This window comes from Gavia stellata, chromosome 18, assembly GCF_030936135.1.
Source record: "Gavia stellata isolate bGavSte3 chromosome 18, bGavSte3.hap2, whole genome shotgun sequence".
Taxonomy (NCBI): Eukaryota; Metazoa; Chordata; class Aves; order Gaviiformes; family Gaviidae; genus Gavia; species Gavia stellata.
Genome location: NC_082611.1, coordinates 16,380,222 through 16,400,108, shown reverse-complemented (window position 1 = coordinate 16,400,108; position 19,887 = coordinate 16,380,222). Strand labels below are relative to the sequence as shown.

The window sequence follows — 19,887 nt, the reverse complement described above, 5'->3', positions numbered from 1 at the left end:
AGATGAGGAGACATGAGGTGCTTACATACTAAAGACAATGGACAAAAGACAATAACTGGTATGAAATTCTGATGCTACTGAAGAGATTAGCAAATGTCCACAGCCCTTCATACAGCCATAATTTCATTTGTGCTGCACATTCACTGTGTGTCCTTTGTCTCCATGGGCCTTCAGAGCTAGGATTCTAGTAGAAATTAGTATGATTTTAGTGGATGAGGATACTAAATGTCTATTAAGAAATATAAATTCTGACTCATTTCATGCTAGTGATACTTTACTGCTTGCAAGGTGAATGAGAATACAAAGAGTGCACATAAGCAGTATTTTGAAATCTAGTTGAAACTCAGTATGGAGTATTATTTCCAGACAAGTATTTTTACTTGAAGCACCTTTCTTACTCTTTCCTGGAAATTTTATTTTGGGTGTCATAAATACCCATTCTCCTTTATAGGCCGTGCTTTCTGGCAGATGACAGTAGTAGTAGTAGTGACTCTCAGACTTTCTAGATAATTATCAATTATGTAGTAATATATTCATTAATCCATTATAAACCCCTTCTTCTCAGCATTTCTCATATATTTCTATATCCCATTATTCTGAAGTAATGAGGTTTTATATTTCGTTGATCAATATATTCCTTTGATTTGTGACACTGTAATCTCCTCTCTTGAAGGTGGAAAGGTATTGCATCAGAGAAGGTGCAATCTGGACAGGGAATATGGTCTTAGGATGTGGATATATGATAACTGAACTGCAGACTCCTTTAGGAGTCAAAGCAGCATTTCCAGTTTGTGTACATTCTGGATTATACAGGAAAGCTTTTGGGTGCATTAGAAAAACCAACAAATTAATGAATCTCCAAGCAACTAGTATTTTCAACAGACTGAAAACTAACATAAATCTTACTTTGTGGAAAACTCACTTTACTATGATTAAAATACTTCCATTTTTGATCATTTTGGTGTACATTTGTCTTTGAGAATAGACATACTCTATTAAAGATCAGGGATTTTATTTATTTATTAGTTTATTTATTACCCTTGCAGACTTTTAAGAAGAACACTTAAATTGCCTCTTCCCTTGTACTTCGTGATATGCTGTAAAAGAAAAAAAATGCCTGGCAGAACATCAGGTGCTCTCATCTAAGGAAATAGTGCCTGATGGGCTATAAAGCTTAATAAGGCATAGATTAGGCATTTCACTGAAATTGTTTTCCGTAAACCTTTTTTATTCTTATATGCATATATAGGTCTTTTAAACCTCGGAATAACAAGGATAGGTAACTGTAATTCTAGAAATATCTAACAAAGTTACTTCTTCACAATGGTGGGCCCTCAGACCCATGTCATTCCTCTTCACAGTGCTCAGGCCTTCCTTTACTCTCCATCAGGTATACCTTCAGTGCCCACACAGCAGTGTCTTGGGCCAGTCTCCCACAAAATCTAGGACCAAAAGTTCTCACTCTCAGTTTTTTCCCTTGATCCAGTTCAAATGTAATTCTTACTCCTGACATAGCAGGTTCACCCTGGTGGTTCAAAGAACTTTTGGGCTAGATTTTTCAGTGCTAATCGCAAAGGCAGTAACTCCAGACTGAGTACATGATGTGAAGGCAAAGACATCACCATCATTCTTAGTGATAAAACATGACAGTCCTCAAGAGTTTTGGCATGGATTCATCAATGTGCCTTCAATTTTTGGTGTCCGATCTTTGACAGGCTGACAGAGACTGTAACACCTGTGAGTTGTGTATCCTCAGTCCTAAGTAGTTACTTCCACTGATAAACAAAATGATCTCTACAGCTGCCTCTCACTCAAGACACAATACTCGGCCTGGCTCTGATATGCCTTCTGTTGTTTGGAAAATCATGTACAACTTTACAGGGAAACTAGTGAGAAGCATGAACAGTCTCTCCAGAGTCCATTTTGGTGCTTAATCTGGTGCCCTCCTGTGAAGGCACCTCTCACACTACCTCAGTACACACCGGAACCTCTTGATTTCTAGGGCACCAGGTCCTGACTTGAGAGGTCTGGAGATGGATTGCTCGTCAGATGTTGTCTGCTGTTAGGAAATGATTTTTTGATCATTCTTGTTCATCGTATGACTTGAGTAACATGATCTAGCTTTGAAGTTGATCCTGGCATTGGGTTCACACTGGTTTGAGGGCTATCCTTCCTTTCTTTGATGTTAAGAGACTTCTTTCTTTTTTTATATAGAAAGGATTAAACCTGTCTGGCACTCTTATGGCTGTCTATGCCCCAAACTGACATTCAAAGCAACAACAGTCTCCCAAAACGTTTTGAGAGGCGTCTGGGGGAGAGACATCGTGAACCATCAGAGCTGGGAATATATAGATGACCACTCTGAGAAGTGGATCTATTCATGATATCTTTGAACAGTCTGGCAGAGCTCTGTCCTTATCATCATTAGGCACACATCTAAAGCACTTGATAGGAAGTTTTGTAGTTACTGCCTTCAGGAAAATCTGAAAGACTCACGTCAAAGTGAAAGGCTGTGCAAAAATACTGACTTTGCGTACCTACTGTGTGACTATATGTACTGTGTATCCTTGAAAATAGAAAGGGAGCTAATTTATCTGCTAATCCCAGATCACTGAAATGTTGTCTGCATGTATATTTACTTTGTGCCCTCGTTCATCTCTGTTTTGGGGTAACATTCAACATTTTGATTTTGAAACTCTTTACTCTTTGCTTCTTCATGAGCTGCCACACATCCTTTTCCTCCATTTCTGAACAGGTAGAGGTAGCAGTTCTGAACAATGTCCAGAATTAGGCATTCCTTGGTACTTTAAAATGTCTTGATTGTCAGTTGTCTGTAAAATTCATTTTGGGATTTTATGTGATGTTTTAGAAAATTTTATATAAAATTTCAATGTAGAGTCCTATATATAGCTCTAAGGAATAGATCTGTAAGTGAAATTAGTTGTCTGCAAAGCCTGATTAAAATAGAGGCAGTGAAATAAAATTCTGTAAGATTCCTCTCTTTAGAGGGCAAAACGGAAGTGTAAGCACTTTAAGAAGTCATGAAATGATTATACAGCGTCTGTTGTGCTCAGTGATCCCCTCTAGTGCCTTCAAAGGTGATTAATTTGATTAAAATAAACTGGGCTTGCTTTGACCCTGCAGTTACAAAGCATGGCAGACTGCCTGTCGTTTGTGAGCATGCAGATGTCTTACTGGGACAGCAAGCAGCTGACCTTTATCTAATTGTCAGGTTGTTGTGAGCTGTCTTACAGGCAGGAGAGTCGTATTTACTGTTTGGAAATGAGGTTAAGGTTTTTCTCTTAATGTGATAGTTTTTCTTAAATGGTTACTTTTCTAATCAATTAATATTTTTCTGTGGGGTGGTGAGTTAATTAAGATATGCTGCTTTAGGAGAAAGAGTATTAGTGACAGTCTGCTTGTACCTGTTTTTAGACCACGAAGGAAAGCTTCCTTTGGATGTGCCCTTTCCATCCGCCCATCCAACTTTATTTTGTTATCCGCAATCCCATCCGGTCACATGACTTTGGTATATCCAAGATCAAGATTTGGAATTACAACACAACAACTCCCTGTGTAAGTAGTCTTTTCTCAACTCCTCTGTATGTATGCTCTACCTTGCCTAGGGAAACTCAGTTTGATCTTCTTTCCTAAAGTATGAAATAAAAGTAGATACCATTTTCTCTAACAAAATAGGGAGCTAGGAGGGGTCCATGTGTCCATGTCTACTGTGAAATTTGCTTTTGTCTTAATTGTAAGTGGTAGCAATCTAAGTGTTAACGTTTTCATAGGCACAATTAGCATTTTCTTTCAAAGCTATTAAAGATCTCTAAAGACCTAATAAAAGGCTTGCATATTCTGTCAGTTAATCTTTTACTGTGGTAAGAAATAAAGATACAAAGGTAAGTGCATCTTAATATTCAGGACTTGCAGTTGTTTTATCACAATATAAATAAATACGTGTTTAAATATGTGTTTTCTCGTGTGTAGGTATAAATAGGCTGACTGTTGCTCGATTTTGGTTTTGTCACTTTAATTAAAAAGTATACTAACTGTGCATTCATAATAAAACAAGTAATCTAGTGTTACAAGAGAGACATCTCATGGCAGATGGTCTCTTGTTTGTGTGTTTGAATGTCACCATGGAAATTATTCTTGTTTGTACACTGCAATGTTAAGAAAAAAATCCCAGGTACTGGATCAAAGAGGATTTGCTGTCCTGGATTATAAATAAGAGGCTTTATTCCTCTGGTTTTGCTCTCATTCATGTTCTTATATAAGACCATATGGTAATTTATACTATGGAAATGGCCATGGAAGGGACAGCTTAAACAAGTTTACTGTAACATGATTTATATTTATTTTCTGGAATTTTACTAGCGTTTTCTATTAAAATGTGGGCTACAGAATGTTGCGTCATCGTTAGAGAGTGCGAAAGGGACTGCTGTTTTTGGAGGTAATAGTATGCTTTATTACCAAATCTATTGACTATAGTGCAGGAAATACACATAAATGTATTTCTGTGTTTCAAGGCACTGTTTTTCTAATAAACTGCTATGAGGCAAGCTGTAAAGTCCATTAGGAGTATAATCCCATGGATTTTGGTGGCAGTGCAGCTGTCTACACTGACTAAAGAGATGTCTCATTATCCTTAAGATGAAAGAATAATACAAAGCAGTTCTGCCTAATTCTGTAATTTGTCATGAAGAAGTTTTGTCTGAGAAGTATAAAACCCAAAAATATAATTAGCTAACAATTTTCTTCCTGATAGTGTAAATCCAGAGCCAGATTTCTATGTCGTTTTTTGGTAATCATTCTAACCTCTTTCTTTCACTCAAAAACCACACAAGTGAGAGGTGCCCAAGTACTTCTTCAAAAAACAGACAAAAAATTAATTCAGGCCAGTACTTTTGGATTGTTGAAAATGTTTGAGTTTTAGAACTTGAGTCTGGAAGTAGAAAAAATACGTCTGAAGGAAGCTGTAAAAGTCAGATTACATCATTGTCATAGATTCCTTGATTCAGTGTATTACAAGGAAGGTCTCAGAGAATGCTTCATTTTGCCTTTATTTACTTCAGATGAGGTCTGTGAAAAAGGAGGTCATTTTTAGTTTGCAAGAACAGATAAAGTGTAAGTGAGGGCACCCAGTTCTTTTCAAGTTTGTCTGAAATATTCAGGCATTTTGTAAATACTTGCTACAGCCTTGAAATTGTGTCGTTACTTGATGCTATTAAAACTGTGTTTTCATAAGATCCGATATGGTGTCTATTGTATGTCTTCACAAATCTGTAAATGGAATTAATACTTAAAAGCAAGAATGTCTTAGTTGCTCTCCAGTTGGATCGTTTTCTCCTTCAAGCGATTACCCATACGCGTGTTCCTCCTGTGTGTATGATCATGTCCATTCTCTTGAGTTGGAGATCTTTTTCAGTGCTGGACTACCACTGGGGTGCATTGTCTGTAAGGATGCAGCAGCTTTGTTCCAGTAGAGTTAGGTTTACAGAATAACTTAGTTCTTTTAGGTTTTGACTTCCTTTCTATTGCTCCTTCTTTTTCACTCTTCTGTGAGAAGTCAGGCAGAGGCAACTTCAAGTCCTCTGTTCAGGTGTAATTTGCAGAAAAGTGCCTCTGGTTTTAAGCTTTGTCCTTCATGCACAAGTATCACTGAAATGGCCAGAAATACCATTCCTGTTGCTTCATTGGAAAGCACTATCCCAGCAGGCACTCTGTGAGGGCTGAAGGGCCAAGCTGGGAAGGAACATCAAGAGAAACCATAGAATTATTTTCCCAAAATATTTTATTTTTTTCTCTCTTGACATTGATCATACCTACTTGCTTGTTCTGAGACATTGTGCTATTCTAATTACTCTTCTGGGAGGAGAAAAACCTGCCTTGGATGAAGTATTGAGTGATTGTTTACAGGGTGGTTTCTTGATATAATTACCCATTTCTCCAACCTCCTGGTGCTGGAGGAGAGTTAAGCAGTGGTACTAGGAGAAGCTAACCATTCTGTCGATCTTTCCCACCACATCTGATCCCTAAGCAACTGGAAGCTCAGAAGTGGGCTTGGGGGGAATGAAAAAGAGCAGTTCTTAGTCTTGTGTCTGCACGTTTGTTCTCAGAGTCCCTGAGATCTGTTCATATTTTTCCTGCCTGAGCCTCAGTCTGCTTAGAATTTTGGTGCAAGAGATTTTCATTAGCTCTTCTACTGGTTCTTCATGAATAGGTGATTCGTCTGAGCTATTAGCTGTTACTAATGCCTGCTCTGGTTCAGTCTGTATTGTCTTAGAAATATCTGTAGCTTTGGTTGGGTTCATCTTAATACAGTCTGGACACCACTTTTGGGGAAGCTTCCTATGATACCTATTCCAGACACTCCAAAACTTCAGAGAAAGGAAGTAATTTCCCACTGACTGGAATAGTAATTTTGTAGTGACTGACCCTTTTCTGTGCTTGACTGTCCCTCTTTCAGGGAGAATACGCTCCACCATCTCATTTTGTAATGTTTTCTCTGTCTACCTGTCCTCCTCCAGTACTGGTGGGTGGAGTGGGATTCATTTAAAAACATTTTGTTCTTAAGAGGTTGGTGATTTTAATTTAAAAAGATGAAATTGACAAATACTTTTCAAAATATACATGTGTATATTTCTGGTTTCATGCAGTTTATATCTGTTCCCAGGTAAAAATACAGAACTAAGGTTTGAGTATTCTAACAGCAGTAAAGGCTAGGATATTATGTAGAAATGTTGCAGTTATCCCAGATTCAACTGTGAATATCTAATATCTCTAGTATTTAAGGGAGACATTAACAGTCCAGACATGCAAAGATTAAAAAACCAACATTACTGGGGCATCCTGATAGTCTTGCTCTTCCCCATCATAATTTCAGGCAAAGCCATGTAGTTAGTTTTTAATATAGATAATTATTAAAGTATTTTGATCCTCAATTAGATTAATCTATCAGTGTCCTTGTTCAAGGGGAAAAAATATCATGTTTTATGGCCAAATGCATCAGTACAGACATATAGCGGTTTATGATACTCTAGGAGTAACACAGGCAGCCATGACATAATGGCCAATTAAACTGGGTTTACAGCTGTTCTCTCAGAAGTTAGTGAAGGTTATCTTTTTCTATCAGGAATGTATCAGGAATGTGTCTTGCATTCCTACACCTACTCCCCTCCCTCAACTGTAGCTTTCTTGTTATGCCTGCATCTTCTGTTTTCCCCCCTGCGTAGGTCCATATTGCATTTTTCGCCTCATACATGTTATTATTTGGAAAGCAGTAGAATGGAAGCTATAAAGACTTGTAAGCTATAAAGAGTGCATGCAGGAGTGAAGAACTGGAGACTCTTGTACTTGAAGGTGAAGGAGTAACTGATTTGGACTGGGAGTGGAGGACAATTTAAATCAGTATTCAAAGAGAACTGACATCCAGGAGATGAGCCAGAGGGATGAAGCTGAAGCTTCTTACTTTCATGAAAAGCTTCTCAGTTTCCATGAAAATAAGGAAAGAACAGAGAGTCTTTAAAGACTCCACGTGATGGACGTGTTACCAAAATTTAGAGAGATGGAGATGAATTTCGTCTCATCTTCTATATTTACTTTGAAGACACCAGTATTTTTGTTAAGAGGGAGAAAAGATTAGATGGAAATTATAAAGAGAATAGAAAGAACATTAGTTCCAACTTCAATGGAATGAAAAAATCAGGTTTTAGTGGGTGCCATAGAAAAGGAGAATATAAAGTTGTGAGTGGCACAATTGTGTCTGAGATAAAGGCCTTTTATTTAAAAGGCTAGTTAAGTGTTGGAATAAGCCATCAAGGCAAATTATTTGAAAATTGTTAAAAACAGTTTTCTTCACAGTGGTATAGGTTATTTTACTTTCTTCAATGGAAAGAGATGGACTGGATGATTTTTTTTTTTAATGTCCTTTCCAGCCCTGTATTTCTATAACTCTTTCTAAGTCTTTTTAACTCTAGTGGCTTTGATCTGGGTGGTTGTTCACTGTGGAACATGTCATGAAAGTGGTGAATCTTAAAGATGCTGAAGCAAAATGTACCGCTGGAATTTATATCCTGATCAAATATAATTATACTTAATCTAGGCTTCTTCACTTAAGCATTTCCAAAGCCTTGTCAGCCAAAATGGTTCATAGTAGCGTCTGGCAGGGTTTTCAGTCCATTTAAATAAAATCTTCAATATTCCACAGTATTTTTGCGTTGTTTGAGCTTTTGATTAAAAAGTAGTCAAAAGCATGTTACTGATACGGGGTTTTAATTGTTTTAATTTGTTTATTGATTAAGCGTTCAAATGTCAGAGTTCCAAAACAGTGATATCTCATGCTTGAACAGTTAATTGAAATCTTCATGCTTTTATTTTTGGTAGGACCTTGATGTTGGAGCAAAGAAGGTGAAGTTATATGTTGATGAGAACCTTGTATTTGACGGTGACTTAGAGAGAGCCTCTGGAGATCTCCTTAATGAGCATAGCACTACAATTGACCTTACAGATCACAAGCAAGGTATTGCTGCATATTCTTCAAATGAAAGGATAGAAATAAATGCACCTGCAGTCACAGAGAAGAAAGCAGACGTACACTTTAAGTGCTTACAGTCAAACAGTGCTTCACTAAGCTGGAAATCTCTGCCAGAAGAAAATCTTCTGGAGCGTAAGATGAACTCAATCAGCTTTACAAAGAAAAATTTCTCTGAGTTAGAGGATGATCTAAAAGTGTTACCATCTCAAGTTTGTATAAAAGATGCCAAAGAGAATGCAACAGTACAAGCAGTTACGGAGCATGTTCAATCTGATGATGAACTTACTTTGAGCGAGCAAATGGAAAATCTAACAGGAAGAAAATTGTCTGATTCTACAGGTGCAATTCCTTCTTGGTTACAGTCATCGTCCCAAGTAACAAAGAATAATCAAGTTACTTCCAGTAAGCAAAAGCCTCCCTGGCTTGCTACAGAACATTGTTTAGGCTTGAGACTTCAAACACAGTCAGATGGAATCATGAAAAACTTTTCAGATCTGACTAATGATGATGTCAAATGTCAAAGAAATGAGCTGGGAAGATCCAGCAGTAGAAATGCAAATGGAGATGAGAGAGCACAAATGCTAACGAGAAAGGATGGTGGTGTGGGCTTGGGCATTTCGGAGCAACTTTCTAACAAAAATTGCTGCAGCTTACAGAACCCCACAAGTGGAAGGAGAAGTGTCAGATATGTAAGAAAAGAGGGTTTAAACACTATAAATCTTGGAGAAAATGATTCTGCACTCAGAGGTAAGAGCTCACAATAACAACCTTAGTGTAAGTGCTGACATGTTCTCCATTTTGCAGAAGCACAGAATCATTTAGGTTGGAAGGGACTTCTTGAGATTCCCAGAGGTATAGACAGTGGATTTTATTTGTGGTGTTTGCAGTATTCAGTTTTTCTCATTCATGCTATGATAATGGTCAGAGTCTCTCTCCTTGTCTTACACCTGATGTTAAATGCTCTTTTTCTGAAAATTTTACATTCTGAGTTAGTGTTTTTAAATTTATTTGGAAAGGACTGATTGACACTCCTTCAGACAGAAAATGCTTGCTGCTAATATCAATGAAAATCTGCAAAAAGATAAAGAAGAGTGTGACCTCAAGGTATTGAGTAAATTTACAGAGTTTGTTCGTGTAGTAGGTTTGTGTCTTTCTCAGTGATAGTATATGCTGAATGTATTTATTCAGAGTGAATAGAAAACTGCCCTTATTTTCCCTTCTCCGCTTATGGTATTACATACCTCTTTCAAACCTCTCCCTCAGACATCTCTGCTGATTTGTGAAGAGTTTTCTAGTAAATTTAGTTGTTACCTGGTCCACGCTTTTGATTATCCTTGTCATCTTCCTCCAAACCTTTTTTAGTTCGCCTGGATCCTGTTGGAGGTGGGAGATCCAGATTCGTGTAGTTGTGTTCTGCCTCTGGCAGTAGCCAGCAGTGTGTCCCCAGGGAAGGGTGTGAGAATTGGGCAAGTTCTGAAGTTCTTCTTTGGCATTCTGTCATTCTTCAGCATTCAGTAACTTGTCTCAAATGAAGAGAGTCTGGCAGAACAAGGAAAACAAGGCCCAGAGAATTGGAAGAAGTTGTTACAAAAGTACGAATTGAAATTTTGGGTGTGATTTAGTAAAAATAACCATCAGAACAATTTACATGAGAGTGTAGCTTGCTGTATATTGTATTTGGGTGTTTACATTAAAGTTATGGTCATAAGGGACAGAAGTATGCCTAAATGCAGGAATGCCTGTTCAAATTCTACAGCAGGTATTGCATGAAGTTTTCAGACAAAGGTGAAGAAAGTGGTTCTTTCTAAACTTAGAATGTCTGAATTTTTCCTTTTCTGCCCCTCTGTGGAGTAAACAGCAATTTTGTAAGTATATCTGAAGTTATACCTCGAAGAAGAAAAAAATACAGAAGTAGTTAGAATAACTGCTATCTTCCTTTCACCCACCCACTCACCACAGCCTGTTTGCTGTTTCACACATTTTACAGTATCTCTGTTGGATTAAAAAATGGTCAACATTACGGAAACTGTAAATAAATCCCACCTTAGTAATTTATGTTCAGTCGTAAAAATGGTAACAATTTAGGAGTTTTAATGTAATCTGTAAGATGAGGGTTATCATGATTCTAATTATAATGTCCTCTAATTTTGCTCAGAGCAGGTTTTATCATCTGGTGCTTAAAACTCCCAATATGTGTTTGTCCCTGGGAAAATTGCATGCCATCTATCAGCTTTTGTTCTCTCTGAACTGTACTGTGGAGGGTAAAGCCATCTTCAAAGTGGAGCTGAGTGAGCATTAACAACAGGGAAACAATTTTAAGTGTTTCCCTAAGAGTGTTGAATTTTAATTGGTATGGGGCTAGGGGAACTGCAGTTTCCCCATAGCAGTATGTGACAAAGGGGAGGCTGCACAAGCTCATATGCAATGTCACAGCATGTCTTTGGTCATTAAATGAAGAATAATGAGAACAACAGAAATTAGAAATAGCATGTACATGCATACTTGGCTTGAGTAAATGTTGCTATAAAAACATACAATTTTTGTTTGATAACTGGTTTAATGTGCAAAAGAAATTATGGAAGTGTGCTAGTAACGTAATTTGTGGTATTATGAGTTAAGAAGATTGAAGAACTGCACAGAAAGATGAACTTGAGGACTGGAGTAATAGCAATGGAATGCAATTCAATAGTACTGCTTGCAAGGTCATTTGGGGACTAATAACAAAAAATTAAATTGTAAGCTGCGTAATCATCAATTGCAAATGACCGAGGAAGAGAAGGATCTTGGTTGAGTAGTTGATGACAGATTGACTATGAAATGCTCATGTGACGCAGGCGTGATTATAGCAATGCACTCCAAGGATGTATCAGCAGAGGCATTTCTGTTAGTTAGGGAAATGTTAATATCTCAACACAGGCACTCGTGAGACGTCAGTTAGAAAACTGCAGTTCTGATCATCCATTTTCAGGAAAGCTGATTACAAAGTGGAACAGATACAGAAGAGAGCTTTTAGAATGATTTGGGAAATGAAGTGTGTGATTGCAGCATGGAAATATGATTGCTATTTATAACTGCAGGGAGTAGAAATGAGATTAGCACAGCAGAGGGAGAAGAAAGGTGTTTTTTTTCAACCTAGTGTTGATCCAAAATGTAGTTTACTATAGTTTTGAGGGGAGTTGTATGGTGTGTGTTGCCAGCAGAAGCAGGACAAGGGACTTGGTGATTCATGACACCCCTCCTAAACCCCCAGGGGAGATGGACGTTTGAAGTGTTATTATTTCTGGACTCATTATTTTCTGGACAGCATCCATCAGACAATCCTCTCAGGCATGTAGAAGGCTGCGAATGCGTCTGTAACATCTGCAAGTGGGATACCGTTTATCTACATGCAGAGTTCATTGTTCACATGGCTCCAATAAAAATAATAAATTTTAGATTCTAAAAAAAATGCCAAACCCTGTAAGCCTTCAGCCATTGACCTCTGCTTTCAGGCTATTCTCGGCTTTCCTTTCACAGCTCTGCTGCTCCTGTTTTCATTCCTTAATGTAGCTAACAAACCTGTTAACCTCCCATTGAAAATCACTCCTATTGAGCTGCTGTAGAAGTGCTTCAGAGTTGTAATCTCTGTATGCTTGAAGTACTTCACATTAAAAAAGTTAAAAAAAAAAAAGGAAAAAACCTCCAAAACAAGGAAAGCCGATGGATGTCAAATACTCTTCTGTACATGCTCATCCTGAAATTGTCAAACTTTTACATTTTAAAGTGGTAAATATATATACAGTATCTTCTACAGGTAAATTGTGAGGCTCTGGGAAGTACTGTTTGGGATCACCCACCCCATGAGCATCCATATGGACAATGGTTTGAACAAGAAAGTGACTTACAAATGACTGATGTTCTCTGAAATATGTACCTTTGCTTCCTATCTGTATTTCCCTTGTGGGGTGGGGAGGAGTAGCCAGGCTGGTCTCCAGCCTTTCATTCTGGAAGACATTCTGGAGACTACGTCTTTCAGGTAGTTTCCCATCTGCTTTAAAATTCTTATTTTTATCTCACTTGTCCCCAGTGTAAATGATTATTGGCCATAGATAGATTAGGAACATTGCCTCTTTCCCAGTGTTTCCAAAAACAAAGTTAAAACTTAGTCTTGAGCAGTCTTTTGGGAAAACATTATTTTGCATTTTACCGCAATTGGCATTTATTCTTGATAACCATTTGTTTTAGTATCCACCCAAGGACATTGTACAGAAGTAAAATCTAGCCCATGGGCCTGTAATTGTTTAGTACTCCACTCGCTTTTCTTCATTTATTTGAAGAAAATACATAAGTGACAGCTTTATTGAAAATCTTAATTGTTTTGAGATGGAAATTAAGCAGCTCCCCAGTGCAGTCACAAGGAGAGCATGCTTTGCTCCCACTGTGCCTGTCTAATTTGTTGCCCCTACTGCATTCCCATTAGATACTTTGTCATTATCCCCCTTCTACATCTCCCACCTGCTGAAAAGTGAGAAAAATGTTTGGACATTACCTGCATAGAATGCAACACTCACCTCATCCTCCTTGTATGCTGAACCTACTTCTTTTCTTTTCTCACCGCTTTTCTTTATATCCACGTGGCTGATTTTGACAGGAAGCACTAGCTTTTTTCTGTAACGCTTTAGAAACTTAACCAGTTCAGCCATTTCCAACTGTATGAAGGATCTTCTGCAGAAATGCAGACAGATGACTTAAACTATTGTGACAGCCACACAATAAGTATCACTGGGCAAAATTCCAATTTCTGTAAATGTTGAGTTGAGAATTTGAAGTCTCAGACTTAGTTGCATTTTTGCAGCTTGGCTCTGCTCTTCAGTATTTAAAAGTGATTGTTTTTGTTGGGTCTAAATGGGGAAGGGAAATTGGGACATGTATCCTTCATAATAGAGAGGCAATATAAAAGTGCTAGTATAACAGAATTTCACAGTAAGGGAACATGAATATGACCAGCATAATTCTGGAAAGTCCGTGTTGTAGTGGTTTGCTTCCAGTACTGTTTATGCATTAAATGCCTATTTATTGTTGTTTTCAGATGAAGACTTTTCTGTCAAGGACATAGCAACCTCTAGAGCAAAGTGGCACAATGAACAAGAAAACACTCTGCAGGAGTCATGGAACTCCTTGGTAAAGTTTAATTATTCCCATCGTGGCCGAATCTCTAACATGGATTTTCAAGGGGATATCTTTGATGAGTTTCTCCATCAACAGAAGATCAACCGGCCTGGAGAATATCAGCAAATGAGAAAAGAGGGAGTACAAACACTACCAAAAAGACAAGAAGAAGAAAATTCTGTGGAGGCACATGATGGAAATGATTTTAAAATTCCTGTTTTACCGTATGGGCAGCACTTAGTGATAGACATTCAAACAACATGGGGAGACAGACATTATGTTGGTCTTAATGGAATTGAAGTTTTCAGTTCTAAAGGAGAGCCTGTTCAGATTTCAAAAATAACAGCTGAACCACCTGATATAAATATTTTACCAGCTTATGGCAATGATCCCAGAATAATAACCAACCTAATTGATGGGGTAAATCGGACGCAGGATGATATGCATCTCTGGCTAACACCTTTTACCCCTGGAAAACCTCACTTTATCTTTATTGACTTTGTGAATTCCTGTCAAGTAGCTATGATTAGGATTTGGAATTATAATAAATCTCGCATACACTCTTTCAGAGGTGTGAAAGACATTACAATGTTGTTAGATGAACAATGCATCTTTAAAGGAGAAATTGCGAAAGCTTCAGGAACCTTGTCTGGAGGTATGCTATCATTTCTTATTTTCTTTGTGGAAACAGCAGTACAATACAAACAAATAAATTTAGCTTGTTTGTTGTCACTTCCCACTTCAAAGCAAGCTCGCGTTTTTTATAGTATTTAGTCCTTTTAATTTCAGAACGTAATGCAAAACCCACTAATGCATTCTTCAATGATACTGTGAATTTTAGTACCTTATAGAGCTAATCTCTATTCTTAACGCTGTCTTAGCAACAAGACCAAATTTCAGTAACATCAGATAGTCACTAGACATTTAAAAGTTGCAGATTTTTACTTGTTTTCACAGATATGGCCTTTTGTAAAAGGTGAGCTTTTTTCCCATTTTCTTTTATATGTATTTGAAATTTGAGTTCTCTGCGTTTTTCTGCTGTGAAGTATAAGTTTGAGAATGAACATACTAATTATATCAGTAATCAGTATCAATTTACCCTATATTATCTTTAAACACTACTGCAAATTAAATGTAAAGAAGGACCGAAAATAGTTTTTATCACTCTATATATTCTTTTGTATGGTTTCTCCATTAAATTCTGTATGTTGCCTTCAGCTCCAGAGCACTTTGGGGATACTATATTGTTCACTACCGATGATGATATTCTTGAAGCTATATACTGCTATGATGAGACATATAATGGAGAAATGGAAAATGCCAGCTCCTTGAGATGCGAAGAAGAGCTAAAGAGACCAACAACTGCTGATAGGGAGGGAGATGAAAGACCTTTTACACAAGCAGGCTTAAGAACAGAGCACCATCAGGTAGGGGCCTCTATCTGAAATGTGACATGGAAGTAGGAGACATTGATTTCTATGATGGAGTAAAGCTCTGCAGAAGAACTAATACAGCTTTCTATTTTGAAGATACTTTTTTTTTTTCACCAGCTCAATAATTTAAGTGATTTTTCTAAGCCCAAAAGGTCCTCCAGATTTTGGTTTCCCTGATTAATTAATAAGACTTTAAGAAAGGCTATACGGGATTGTATTGTTTCTTCCTCCACAATTCAAGTATCTTACGTGAGAAGGATCTCCCCCTCTCAACCCTCCCCTTATTTTTTCCTCTTTCCTTTTTTGACTGGCATCTCCACAGGTCTGTGCATTTTGCAGCATAAAAATGCCCTTTTACTATTCCATGCAGTAGGTATTTTACTACTTGGAGGAAGGCCGTATTTTCAAGCACTGGAGTCTTCCCTCATAGCACTTCAGCCCAGCAGTCCAGTGTCTGAGCAAAGATCCTGCAAGATTTTCTGCTCAAGATGGTGTGGGGCAGTCTTTGACCTGATTTCCATCAAATCTTCTGCCTTCTTAGAATCTTCATGAGCAAAGCTCATTGCTTCAGTGAGGATATCTTTTTCTAGGGGACACACTCTTACTTGTAAGTCTGTGAGGAGGTCCAAAGCTGAATCAACCCAAATTCCAGCTGGTTCAGCTAAAGTGCTTCCAGTGATACATGGTTCCTAATGAGCCTTGTGCTGTTGTCAAGCCTTCCTGTTCTGTCTTGTCCTTTTCTCCTGGTGGCTTTTAAGACAAAGGGAAATGCTATGACATTGGAATTTGATCTCGCTGTTAAGATCATGAGTTAGTGACCCGAACTCTGATTTCTCCAGTGCTAGTTAACACTGGCAACAGTAATTTTGGTCCCATCTTTGCTTGTGGTATCTTAAACTGCTCAGGCACCTTAGGCAGTTCAGGATTTCATGAACACAAATAGAAGTTCACCTTTCTTTTCTTGATTGCTTGTTTATTGTAAGCTTTCCATTGCAGAAGCCTGGACCTGGACTGTCTGGTCCTTACTCAGAGCCTCTGCCTTTTATTTTGCTGTTCATCTGTGATGCTCTTCATACTCCTTTTCTAACTCTGAAACATGCTGTATCAGCAATGGAATAACAAAAGCTATTGTGACTGAGCCATTGATCTCCCTGACATTCTGTATTTGCTGGTACCATCAAGATTTTGTAGACGGATGCTTATGCTATCAGAATGATGCTAGATGATTTGTCTTCCCCAGCATAATGTTGTCATTCAGACTAGTATTGGGTTTGAACAGTCTCTACCTGTTGATCATTCACACTTTTCTCCTGTAGCATGTTCAGTGGATGAAAGAGTGTTTTACTGCACCGACCACAGAACTTTTCAAAAGCTCTTATGGAAGTGTCTTACTTTCTTGTCAATATTATCCATGGTCATCTGTCTTTCCCATGAATTCAGCAATCCTTAACATGTCAGCTTTTATAGCAAGTCAGACCTGTAACTAGTGCACTTCACCCAACTCTGACTGTGCCCAGTAATGGATGCCTAGGGAGGATGTAAGAATAGAGCAAACATGCAGTGGTGTTTCTCTGAAACACTCATCCAGCCCTTAGAAATTTGTCTCACAAGGACTTTTTGAGTTAACCTTTGTGTTTAGTATCCTGCCATGGATTTTTGTTGTGTTAATTTATCCACTAGCTTTTTGAACCCATGTCCACTTTTACAACTTACAATGCTCAGTGGTAAGTTTCCCACCTTAACTTACATAGTACAGAGAACCTATTTCTGTTTGTCTCTAGGTTCATTTAATTGCCCCTAGTTCTTGTGTTGGAAGAAACCAAACAATTATTCCCTATTCCCTTCTCCAAGCCACTCAAGAGATTTATGTTCCTCTGTTACAATCTCTTCTAAATCTCTCTTTTCCAGAATGTTTAGTCCTACTTTAGTTATTCCTCATATGGAAGGTGCCATACAGTATGGTCAGGCGTAGAGGCATGGCAATACTTTTCTACTTTTTATTGCTTTTCCAATAATTCCTGTACTATGGTGGTATTTTGTTCTAGCCGTAGGGATCTAAGAACACAGGTAGGACAATGTTCACAAGCAGAAGTAGTTGAAATAGTAGAAAATTAGACCATATCTGGAAGAAATAGTGGACACCAGTGGAATGAAGGGATCTGAGTAGCCAAGAAAGGAGGAAGAGGGAGAAAAGAGGTGATAAGGTGGCTTGGCACAAATGGTTTATGGCCTGCAAGAGAGGGAATTACTCAGCATTCTATAAAACCAGTAGCTTTATTGTGCCCATGGATATTCAGTAGAGTTGTAAATTTTAATTCCCAGGCTGGTCTTCTAAAGTTGTTCTGAGAAAAAGGCATCAGACATCAAAGGCAGAGTCACTGTTTTGTGAGAAAGGTACCTCCGATAGGAGGGTTTTTTTCCATCTTCTCTAGGTTGTCTGTGTGTGTTTATTTCAGTGCACAGTTCTTGTTCAGTTTCACCTACTTAATTACCACAAGGCCATTTGCTACTACACGAAGTGTATTGCAGTCTGGGAGCAAACATATGTAAGATCCAGGATGTCAGTAGTTATACTGCAGAGATCTAATATAACAGCAAGAGAAAAGGGTTGACAAGCCTTTTATTTTTTTCAGGCACAATATAGGTCCATTTGATGTATTATGGGTGACAGGAAGTCTACTTCTAATGATGAATGAAACTATAGAGAATGAGTCTGGACTTCTATTTTCCTATTTGGCTTTTTGACTACTCGTAAGGATTGAGCTGATGTTTTTGTAGAACTATTTATAATAATGCCATGATTTAATTCTAATCTGCTATTATTTTGTTTGGAGCCCAATACTGTATGTGTAAAGTTAGGATTGTTTTCCTCATGTGTAGCATTTTTACATGTACCTACAGTGAACATAATTAGCCATTTTATCACACTCAATGAAATGAAGTCTATCTTCAACCCTTTGCAGTTGTCCTTTGTCTTTCCTACCCTAATTGCCCCAGTATGATCAGCAAATTTTATCATCTGTTTGTTCACTTTGTGGTTTGCTATGTTGAATACCATAGGCTATTATTAATTAGTATTGTCAAAGAACAAATGCAAGCTTTTGGACAAGTTTGCTTGTTTGTTCTGCCCCTTAACTCTTGAGAAGAAATTGTGGTGGCACTCTCTGAGGTCTTAACTTCCTTCCAGACTTCTTGTCTCTGCAACATATTTGCAACATGTTGCAAATACAGCATATTATCATTAGCTAATGGCAGTCTGCAGGTAAATAAGAGTGACTTAAGTATTTCAGCCTCCTTGAGAATATGTTGCCCACACTGGGGACTCTCCCATATGCACTAACAAAAAAACCCCTAATAGTCTTGACTTCCTAAGGACTCATAAGATCTTCTACATCTTGGGGCATGTTTTCCATTATTTGCAGGACAGCCTGGGTAGTGAGGCAGAAGGGAGATTGATATACAAAAGGCTGCATGTAAAAAAACAAACAAAAAAAGGAAATAAAAAACTCCACCCCCCCCCCCCCCACCCCCCCTTTATAAACAATATGTCTGTAACGTATCTATGATATCCATTGCACCTGTTGGTTTACTTTTTAGGTTCAAGAGCCAGACCCTCTCTCTGAATGTATACCCAAGGAATCAGGAATATTTACTGGAAAATGTAAGTTGTTACATTTCCTTCTTGCTTAACCACCCTCCCCCCTAACATGTTATCAAGGAGGATCTGATTTGTCAGAGCTGTACAGAACTTTGTGACGCATGTCAGGTCTAGCATAAGGAAGAGTAATCGAATGCTTAAGGCAGAAACTTTGTTTACTATGGCATTTAGAACATTATATCGTAACAGTTGACTTTTAAACTCAGAAAAGTAACACTAGCCATTTGCCTAGTCCCTGAATGGGATTTGTAATATCTGTGTCCATTATCCAGTAATTCTATCCCAATCCTATGTATTTATATAGACTGACTGAATTTCTCAGATCAGATTGACAATAGAAACCCTGCAGTAAAGCTAGACCAGAACGTTACTTAAAGTACCTGATTTCTTTATCCTGTACAAAACCAACTCTCTGTGGGCCTTTAAATTATTTTCCAGAGAGCTTCTGGATGGCCCAGAAGTTTCAGTACCAGTTCCCGGTCCTTTGACCGGCACAAGAGAAATTGGGCTCTTGGGCCTGGCATAAAGTCTTTAGCAACCTGTGATGTGCTTTCTGAAAATGCACACAATGCCGTGGCTTATTCAGTCACATATCTGTGAACTATACCTATGATCTGTGATCTATGACCTATGAACTAGATCTAGATCTATGAGCTTTATCTATGAGCATGTCTACCATCAATTCATATCTGTGAACTTAAGATGCCTTTACCTCCTCCTGTTTCTCAAAGTGGGTGAAAAAGATAGTGAGGGTGTGGTTCAGAGCTCAGCAGATGCAGTCTCTCATATTGACAAGATATTGTTAATCAGCTGATGGGCTAACTCATCTCTACCAGACAAAGAGGCCCTGATTCCTGTGAGTTCTTGCAGTGAAAGAGCTGGAGAAAGCTAGTTGCATTTAAGGGAGGCTTTCCATGTCTTGTGAAATGCAATAGAAACTCCAATTTAGTGTCTTACGCAGGAAAAAATTGCCATTAATTGCTACAAGGGACTATCTTTGCAAATGACCTTGCACAAAAGCAAAAAACCAGCTAAAAGCTGACTTTTGCCAATGATTTCTATGTACTCTGTCCTGCCTGTGTATATTGTTCCTTGTTCTCCTTATGCTG

The 19,887-nt window shown here is 38.1% G+C and overlaps 1 protein-coding gene across 1 annotated transcript in view; it reads left to right on the top strand.

Moving 5' to 3' along the window:
• Positions 1 to 19,887, top strand: part of KATNIP (katanin interacting protein) — a 61,153-nt gene that overhangs the window by 20,200 nt on the left and 21,066 nt on the right. The window contains exons 11-15 of the mRNA XM_059826390.1: positions 3,436 to 3,576; positions 8,389 to 9,286; positions 13,608 to 14,342; positions 14,906 to 15,114; positions 18,718 to 18,781. Of these exons, the coding sequence (XP_059682373.1) occupies positions 3,436 to 3,576; positions 8,389 to 9,286; positions 13,608 to 14,342; positions 14,906 to 15,114; positions 18,718 to 18,781 (2,047 nt within the window). The remainder of the gene's footprint in view (positions 1 to 3,435; positions 3,577 to 8,388; positions 9,287 to 13,607; positions 14,343 to 14,905; positions 15,115 to 18,717; positions 18,782 to 19,887) is intronic.